Genomic DNA, 9,775 nt, shown 5'->3' on the forward strand with positions numbered 1-9,775 from the left:
TCTTCAAAAACCTGCAATATAAAATATTTTTTCTAGTTTCAGGACAGGTGCAATTTGCAAAATTAATTGTAGTATTTTGCCAAAACATTGGTGATTATCTATGTTTTATGTTGGGAGGGAGTAGTTTTCTTTTGTTTAGACTACATGCTTTCTGAATACAAAACTATTTGGGCAAATTATCTAATGCAGGATATCCACTGAATAGGCCAAGAGCTGTTATTTGTAAAACATTTTTTTTCTGGTTCATCTGACTGATCAATTGGTTAGTTGTTGTTTTATTTACTTGTCCTAATTGGATAAAATACTAATTTTTTTAATTCATGTTTTTTAATGTTGCAGATCATGAGTCGGTTCAGTGGTGTTATGACAACTTCATTAACTACAGGTCCCTGATGTCTGCAGACAATGTACGCCAACAGCTGTCACGAATCATGGATAGATTTAATTTGCCTCGCAGAAGCACAGACTTCACCAGCCGAGATTATTACATCAATATAAGAAAGGCATTAGTTACCGGGTATTTCATGCAGGTACGTATGCATTTTTGTAGGGAAAAGACTGAGTGCTTATGTGGGTTTTAATGTTAGTATGGCTGCATCTCTTACCAAAACTTGATTGATGTATTGAGTTAAATTGTATATGGCTCGCTGTGTTATCGCGTAGTCTTTGACAGGTTGGCTGTTACTCAAGAAGTGAAGTGCTTACTCAAGTCTTGCTGGAGTAGCTGTAGACAGTCTTACTAGTTTCAAAATAATGTCTCTGGTGTGACCAGTCAGAACTTGACCGTTAACTTCTAAATAGCCAAGGAAGTAACAACATAAAATATCTTGAAGTACTTTATTTAAAGTGCAGAATAAGTTGTTGTTAAATTGTTTATAAACTGATAGCAATCTGGGAAGTCTGCTAGTATATAAACACTGGATATAATCCATACAGAAGGGAGTGTTTTAGTTTTGTGTACTCTTCCCTATTCGTACTTCATTTTTGGGGTGCTGGCACATGGGTGCCAGCTGAATCTTGCTAATATGTTGTTTGCAAATTGTTTGAAACTCAGCTGCCATCCAACCCCGGCAGGGAGATGGCAGCCAGTCTCTACTGTTACCACCTGGATGTTTTGCATTTCATGCCAAGTCTGCCTCTTGAGCTGGAATTCAGACTTCTAAGGCATAGTCCCAATGTGCTGTGTAAATTCAGTATTCATCTCTGGAGCTAGTGGAGTTACCATTCTGGCTCTTGCGGGCTCAGCAATACAGATATTATGGTGGGAGTGGGACTGAGACCTGTTCCTACCTGACTGTGGACCACTGTGACAGTGTTTTCTACGCATTATGATGCATTCCAGCAATGTTTTTGCTAGAGCCCAGAGAGCACCATCTCTGTGCTCTCGCTTCTGGAGAACGCAATCTTCTTATACTCAAGAGGCTGAGCAGTGCCCATGGCATTGAAAATTTTTCATCAGAGTTGCTCATTGAGCACAAGAGCTTACAGGTTGACAATACAACCGACGGTCAGTGATGTTCAGCTTTGTATGGTAAGCAGCTGGACAGGCACTCATTTGCCGTGCCACATCCTGACCGGGACACGGGCTTGGGCACTACTGATGATTAACGTGTGCGCTCAACCCCCCGGAAGCAGTTTTGTCCCCAGGTTTAAGAAGCCAGCTAATCTGTAGCATGAACACGTTTGCTGGCTTTCAGAAAATGTCCACAAGTGCATTTCACTATAATGTAAACAGGAGATTGAAGCTTAATTAAGATACTAAAATGATTTTGAAGACAGCATAGATGTAACCCTTCAGACAAGCAAGCTGGTCACTGCTCAGTCCATGTTTTTGTGGCACATTCTCCTCATCTTTCACTGGGGACACTGTGGCATGCATTCCCACCTACACATTTATTCTGTGAATGTTTGCCAGAGGAAGAACAGTTCTGCCTGACTGTCCCTGTTGGGCCCCAGCTGGCTGAGGCAAATCTGATTTTTGCAGTTGTGCTTCTGCTTGGGTAGACTACAGTTGTTTGGTTGGACCTGTTAAGATGTTATGCCCTTGGAAATTGCTGCGCTGTCATTTTTTTGTCAGTCAGTGTGAAATTCTTCCTGTAAAGGAAGCTTTACTTTTGTGGCTGGGGGTAGTTGCTAGCACAGGTAGTTTTTGTTCTGATGTTATGTCAGTTATGTCACGTACTTCGACGTAACGTGGTGTCACTGAGTGCTAGCATCATGGAATCAGTAGTGCAGTGCCTCAGTGTGATCGGTGCTAGCTGGCTTACCACCAGCTTTGTGGTAAGCTAAATCATCCAACTGAGTAGGAATTAAATTCCTTAATAGCCAGACTGCTTAATCTCATGCTCTGAGAGGGATCTGGTTCATCTGTGATACCCTGGCAGAGGCTTCACTTTCCCAGTAGGCCCACCGCTTGGCTGTTGTTTCATCTGTGGCCTCTTGCTAGGGGCAAGAAGGGTCTGCTCCAGTTTTCCCCTCTCTCTCACCCTCCCTCTAGGGTCTTTTTCTCCATGTAACTTGCTTTGCAAATTTATTCCATATCATATTATGGAATATAAATAAGATATTATCTATATTTTGGTGTAAACAGTACATAACTTTGTCATCTTCAAGGCAAACCTGTTGAGGGCATTTGGAGTCGAAGCCATTTCAGCTGCTTCCCTTCTCCTTTGATGCATTTGAGACCATTCTATTTTGAGTTTTTGCTCTTTAACCTCCATGACAGTGTGATACCTGACCTCGTCTCTGAACTTTCTCTCATGAATTCCGTGTTGCTTTGAGTAACCTTCAGTAGAAAATTGTTCATAAATGCTCAAAAGAGATGTTATTTATCTGTAGCTGAAGTACAGGAGTTTGTATGCCCATTGTGCTTTCCTTTTGTGGCTATCCAGGCTCTGGCATTTGAGGGCTTCTGCTCAGAAAACCTGAGTAACGAAATACACGCATCAGTCTTTACCCGCTTGGTACAGAACATGCATTGAATTCCAAGTCTGCGCATCTGCAGAGCGTGCGCACCTACAGCGGGTAGGCTGTGCGGGCAGAGTAGCAAGGCCTGTAGGCAGCACGTGCTGGGTAACTTCATTCCTCAAGCTCCTGAGTTTAAAAATAGTCTGAAGTGGGAAAACAGTAGCAGCCGTTGTTTTGAAATGGTTTTGGCTGCATTATTTTCTGCTTTAATTGCCCGCTGTCCTAAAAGCAGTCATAAAATTCTGCTTGTATCCGTACTGTAGGGATACCTGTAACTAATCAAGACCTGTGGCTGCTGTCTGACAGCGCAGGCCTGCAAGATAGGACCTGTGCTGTCCAAGAAGTTAGATGTCAGATGACAGGGCTGGTAATTAAAATCTCCTTCTTGGCACTACTTTATATGTTTTGAAGACTTCACATAATCAGATTCCTACAGTAATAGAAAGGTAATAAAATTACAGCATGAAAATGGTCCCCAGTGTGTTTAATGATATTCTTGTCTCTCTTAAGGAATGCAGAATAAAACTTTTTAATAGCTTCAGAAACACTGTTGCATGACGTGGCAACAGCCATTGCTCCTTCAGTGTATAGTAGCATTCTTTTCTTCAAGAAAGACCAGGAACAATCATTCTTCTAAACCATCAAGACTAGCCTACCAAAATTAGTAGCCTTAAATCTAGTAAAGGAGGAGTTTCCTACTTCTGTTCTTGTAGTGTATTTGGCTTTAGAGTGTTTGACACATCTAACAGAAGGTACCTGGTTGAACCCTCTAGCTTCTGTGATGTGATGGATAGTAACGTAAATGCACTTAAAAGTTTATGGGTGGAAGGGAGACCTAGTCCTTCTCCAACACCAGCTTCAAGGCTGTCACAGTTTGGTTAACTTGAACTAAAACCTTTTTTGTTTATGGTGGCTGTGTTGATAGAAGTGTTATAATTGTCCCTAAATTATCAACAGGTGGATTTTCCTCAGTCTGCAGAGGAGCCTGCTACAGGAAGAGATGCATGGGTTGGTTTGAGTCCTTATGATCCTTTTAGGGCATGCTTATATTTCTAGGGAGACCTGGTAGCAGCCTTCCAGTACTTAAGGGAGGCCTGTGGAAAGCTGGGGAGTCAGGGACTGCAGTGATATGACAAGGGGTAATGGCTTTAAACTAAAAGAGGGTAGATTGAGGTTAGATATAAGGAAGAAATAGTTTACTATGAGGGTTGAGAGGCACTGGTGCAGGTTGCCCAGAGAAGCTGTGGATGCCCCATCCCTGGAGATGCTCGCGGCTAGGCTGGATGGGGCTTTGGGCAACCTGGTCTGGTGGGAGGTGTCCCTGCCTGGGGCAGGGGGTGGAATTAGGTGATCTTTAAGGTCTGTTCCAACCCAAACCATTCTCTGACTCTGCATGTAGCTCCATATGTTGCATAGTCAGTAGTGTTAATAACTCTTACCTCCCTTTGTAGCCTCATGCTTTGTTCAGGTAGCTTAATTCAGGTGTTTTATACTAATATGTGATACGTTCCACAGGAATCTCAGGGTTCAAGTGTGCTCCATTAGTTGTTGAAAAATGACCTTTATTTGATAGACATACTCAGTATGATTCTCTGGTTTCTGTGGAAGCTTTTATGTTCTCTGAAAAAACATCATTGAATCACAGAATGATTGAGGTTGGATGGGACCTCTGGGGGTCATCTGCCCAACCAGCAAAACAGGCTTCTGTGGAAACTGAATTGGAAAAGTGTCTTGATTTCAGAGCTTGTTTGTCATGTTCCCTCTGTACCTTTATGTCTTAGCATCCATTAGCAAGAATCTTTTCTTGGTTAATTGTTTAATCTTCATAGCCAGTCTGCCATTCGAAGTCCAGAGGGAGAGATCCAGAGGAAATTTTCTTGTCTTGCTCTTAAACCAAGCAAATGTCAATGTACTTCTTTGCAGTAGAGTAACTTGTTTTAGGTGTCCTAAAGATATGAACTTTGTTTTTTTTATTTTTAAAGATGCAGTCTTATTTCCTGTAATTAGCTAGCCAAGATCATGTGTCAGCATGGTGTTGACTGGTCCTTTGTCCTCTGCTCCCTGTATTCATTTAGGATAAAATTCACCTCTGCCTCTTTTTTCCATCCTTTCCAACTCCCAGCTCCCAGGCTTGTCTCCTGTGCTGGCCTTACCATCAGAACTCCGTGTCATTTGATTTAACTTAACTAAATAAAATAGAAGACAGAATTCTCTCTCAGATCAATGTGTTACATCGACTTGAAGGGTCGAACAAGCAACAGAGCCTTGTATCAGGGAGGGATGGGGTTATGTATCTACAAGCAGAAGGAGGAGAGGTGGGAGTGAGACCTCCCTTTTTGGCCTAAGGGAGTGACTACGCTGTATTTTTACGGGCACTGAAATTGCTTGCAAGCCACGGGTGCAAAGGTGTCTAAGTTTGTATGCTGTCCCACGTGTCCTTGTTTGCTCCCTTATGTCAGCCTTGGTGCTTGCCAGAGCCTATTTTCAATTCTTTCAACACGGTAATCTGGCAAGCTGCTTGCACCTTCAGAAAAGAAGCAGAATTATGTCATCTGTGCTCAAACAGCTTGGTCCAGGGGTGAGCAGGGAAACACAGTAGCTGGTAGTTGTATCGTCGCTGGTGGAGCCCTAGTTGGCTTCACTGTGCATGCTTTGTTATGGTGCCCAAAATTCTTTATCAGTTTGTCTGCTAACAAGCATGCTTAATAGTAGAATAAATACAGTAGGCTTGCCATAAATCACAATTGTATGTAACCACTTATAGGTGACTTATCCTTGATAGCAGTGTTACGATTTTTTTCCTAATTGTGGAGTTACTCTAGTCTTTTTTGTACTCTAGAAATTGAGAACTAACTATATTGTTCTGCAGCTCTTTTTATTGGTATGCTTAATTAGTTATGTCAGAAGCTTTTTGCTTTAGAATTGCACAAAGTACGAAATACATTCTTCTATAGATATAAATGATGCAAAAAAGGAAGAGGTAGTATGCATTTGGAAAAACTAGATGCTGTGACTTCACTGATGTTAATACATCTGAGTGAGGTTGACGTGCTAAACCAATACAGTTTACCTTTACACTTAACAGTACACAGTTTCTAGGAAAACCTAAAATGGATTGTGCTGTCCTTTTTTGGGGAAAAGCATCTAAAACACTCAAATATTTTTGTATATATATGCTTTAGTTCTGAGCTGAAAAATGAAATTGATTTTTCAAAAGAAAAAAAACACCAACAGAACACGCATAATCCAGCACCAACATGTGTGCTATTAGTGTGCCAGGTGTGAGACAGATGAGTTACTAGTCTGCTCTGTTTCGCAGCTACACGGCTATTTAATTTTGCAAATGTTGGATTGAATTGCATGAAATGAAGCCTGAGTTGTTACGGACAGTGTGCTGTTAATCCCCACTTAAAAGAGGTTCTGTTGGCTCTCCAGAGTTGAAAATAAAGTAGCAGTGTAATGTCCAAAGTCTTGGGGGAAAAGATCTGCAGCTTAGAGGAATATTTTTTCCATTACTAAAATGCATCCTAGGTAGGAATGCTACGACACACCAGAGAGGCATGCTGTTTAAAGTAAATAATTTGTTACAAAGGTGATGTCCTGATGTCAAGTTTGAGGTAGCTATTGGTTTTAGAAATCCTTGGATTTTAACCTAATAAGTGGAATCTACCTTTGAGGAGGTCAAAAAAGTGAAATATGTAGGAATTAAGAAAACAATGAAGAACACAGTATATATTACAGAAGGCAGTTAATGATCTGATTTAAAAAGTAGTACTTCAGACATCTCTTTTTAGTTGTTGTCCTGCTTAATCTTTTTACATTTTTTTGTATCTATATGTGATGAAGTAACTACTGGGGTCATGTGGAATTCCCAGTACCAAAAGGTTAATTTTAGTTACCTGTGCCGTTAGATTAACTGCTCTTACAGAGAACATCCTTCTGAGGGTATCTGACTGCTTTTCCAAATCTTAATGAGCTAGGTATCAGACCATCTTGGTGCGGTAGGCATTATACTTCACAGAGTGAAAAGCTTGGTCAGAGAGAGGTTAATTGATTTTTTTTTTTTTTTTTACCAAGGTCACAGCAGGAGTGTGTTGCTGAACCTATGTTTTTCATCTCTGAAGCTCATGCTGGAACAAGACTCATTTCTGACATGCTAAGCTTCCCTTTCTGTCTGGACTGATACCTCTTTTTTTCAGGCTCACTGTGTTGAGAGGATTTGCAGAATAATACTTGCATCAGTAAAATTACAACTGAAACACTGCATTAATAAAAACTTCAGAGGATAACACTGCGGCTTACTGGTCCCACAGTACAGCAGCTAGCACAACTAAGTGCTTAAAGGAGTTGTCTGTACTAGACCACAGCTGACTTTGTTTGATGTTAACAAACCTGTCCAATAAATACTCCCAACACTTCTGTTATTTTCATTGCTGCTGTTGTAATAATGATTCTCTTCGGGTGATAACTGTTTTTGTATGCTGCTTGAATCGGGTATTAGTGTATGCACTTAGGGCAGTGAGCAAAAACATCTGGCATCTTGACTCTATTTTAAAAAAAAAGTGTTTGAAGTGGTGAAGTCATGTACCAAGTATAGACGAGGTTTGAAAGTTGGGATAACATTTTGGATGAAACACTAAAACCAGCCAGCTTGAAATCCCTGAAGCTCACCTGTAATAACGAATGGCTCTCTTTTTACCTAGGTGGCGCACTTGGAACGAACAGGGCATTACCTAACAGTGAAAGACAACCAAGTGGTGCAGCTGCATCCTTCCACTGTCCTTGATCATAAGCCAGAATGGGTGCTTTATAATGAGTTTGTCCTTACAACAAAGAACTACATCCGGACATGTACAGACATCAAGCCGGAGTGGTAAGCAGAAAAGACCTACTGCAAAGCTGCTTTTTCCTTAAACTTGTGGATATTCCTTTCACTTCTCATGAATCCAGTATTAAAACAGTTTGGGGAATGATGACAGTATGGGCTTGTGAATTTTTGGATGACTAAAGGTTTTCTTTGGGGATACATATTCCTGTTTGGAGAACCTGTGTGCAAAACTCAGATGCTCAGGCTCTGTGTGCAGTGTGGAGAGAGAGAGAGAGAGACCTTTGACTTCAAAACTGTTTCTTTAGTAAGTCCGTTGGGGGGAGCTACTTAGCGGTACTAGGTCTAGGAATATGTCCTAGCATCCACTTGTTAAGAGTTAAGAGGTGCCTCTCTTAAGATCTACAGATATGGGAGGCTTTTCAGCCATTGTTGAAATTTGCACTGAAAGAGTTTAAGATTTGTAAGTCAGAAAATGCACCCTATAGGACATCTTGCTTAGTGTTTTAATGGAGAATACAGGTGTGAATCCTTCCTCAGAAATGTTTCTGAATGAGCACTGTAAAACCCAAAGCAGAATCCCATCCCCTTTCTTGGTAGAGATTTTAAGGTTAAAAGATCTGAGAATGAACTGTTAGTCTTGCACAAACTGATACTGAGGTGGGCTTCTGTGACTTCTGGACGTTGGCATTAACAGGTCTTGACTGCATGGGCTGGTACAGCGTGTACTGAAGCAGCAGCGTGGTCTGGAAGGGACATGGCTGAACAGGAAAATCTCATTAGACTTAAGTGTGTGCTCTTTTGCTGTGGACATGGACACAGAATGAAATTTAAACTGAAATCTAAACGTGTGTGCATGTGCTTAAACGTTCACTAGCCTCTGACATGCAAGACGGGCTAAAAACAAAGGATAATCTTTGTTTCACTCAGTAGTAGAGTTTGTATAGGATGCATCCTGAAGTTGGAGTATTAGTAACAAACTTTTCCTCTTTTGGCAGGCTGGTGAAAATTGCCCCTCAATATTATGACATGAGCAATTTTCCACAGTGTGAAGCAAAGAGACAGTTGGATCGCATCATTGCCAAACTTCAGTCCAAGGAATACTCACAGTACTGAATTTATGCTTTGAACTGAAGTTATTCAGAGGACAGCTTTAAAAGATGAATGGATTCAAAGTTCAAGTTGTGCTCTTCACTTTGGTTCAATAATGGCCTTTTATTTGAAAGCTTTTTAATTTTTCTTTACAGTAAATATTCCATTCTGATTTCATAAATTAAACATTTATGCCTCCCTTTTGTGTTGACACTGTAGCTCATACTGGAAAAGCTGATCAATGTTTTGCAGTTTATTGAAAGTAGTTCTATATATAACAATGTTATAAGCATTTCTTTAGAAATGGTTGAAAATGCTTCTAAAAATGTGATTATCGACCATGGTATGCATGATCGTTGTAATTGTTGACATTCCTTTTAGAAGTTGTGAAATGTTACAACTTGTGCTTATGTAGACACAATCTTCGGCTTCAGTACAAAGGTACTGACTTCAATAAAGTCTATTTATACTAATTTTGTGCCACAGTATGTGTCAGTATGTTGATTGCTTTGATGAAGATGTGAGAAACTGTGTAGTCTCCTGTTAAACTGGTGTCGTATTGACATGACAGTAGTTTAACGTTAAAAAGCACAGATGCTTCAGCAGCAGGGTTATGGTGACATCAATGTAATACATAGAAACTTGCAAGGGATTAGCATTCTTCAAGTTATGTAGGGAAATTTAAAAAATATATATATATATGAAATGGCACACAGACTTCTTTGGAGGATGCTTTCTTCAGACATAATCCTGGATGTTTCCTGGGCAGAACCATAGGAATATGTCCTGTAGAGGGAAGTGTCTGCGGCCAGTTCAACTCGCCCTGCTGGGCAGTGTTCAGATGCAGTTTGATTGACACAAATAATACCATAAGCCACACTGTAGGTCAAA

General features: G+C 40.6%; 1 protein-coding gene across 1 annotated transcript in view; it reads left to right on the top strand.

The window, feature by feature from the left end:
• Nucleotides 1–9,369, top strand: part of DHX15 (DEAH-box helicase 15) — a 45,906-nt gene extending 36,537 nt beyond the window's left edge. Inside the window, exons 12-14 of the mRNA XM_035324749.1 lie at nucleotides 340–530; nucleotides 7,671–7,840; nucleotides 8,791–9,369. Coding sequence (XP_035180640.1) covers nucleotides 340–530; nucleotides 7,671–7,840; nucleotides 8,791–8,908 — 479 coding nt within the window. The 3' untranslated portion in view covers nucleotides 8,909–9,369. The remainder of the gene's footprint in view (nucleotides 1–339; nucleotides 531–7,670; nucleotides 7,841–8,790) is intronic.
• The last annotated feature ends 406 nt before the right edge of the window (nucleotides 9,370–9,775 follow it).

Source organism: Oxyura jamaicensis, chromosome 4 (genome assembly GCF_011077185.1).
Source record: "Oxyura jamaicensis isolate SHBP4307 breed ruddy duck chromosome 4, BPBGC_Ojam_1.0, whole genome shotgun sequence".
Lineage (NCBI taxonomy): Eukaryota > Metazoa > Chordata > Aves > Anseriformes > Anatidae > Oxyura > Oxyura jamaicensis.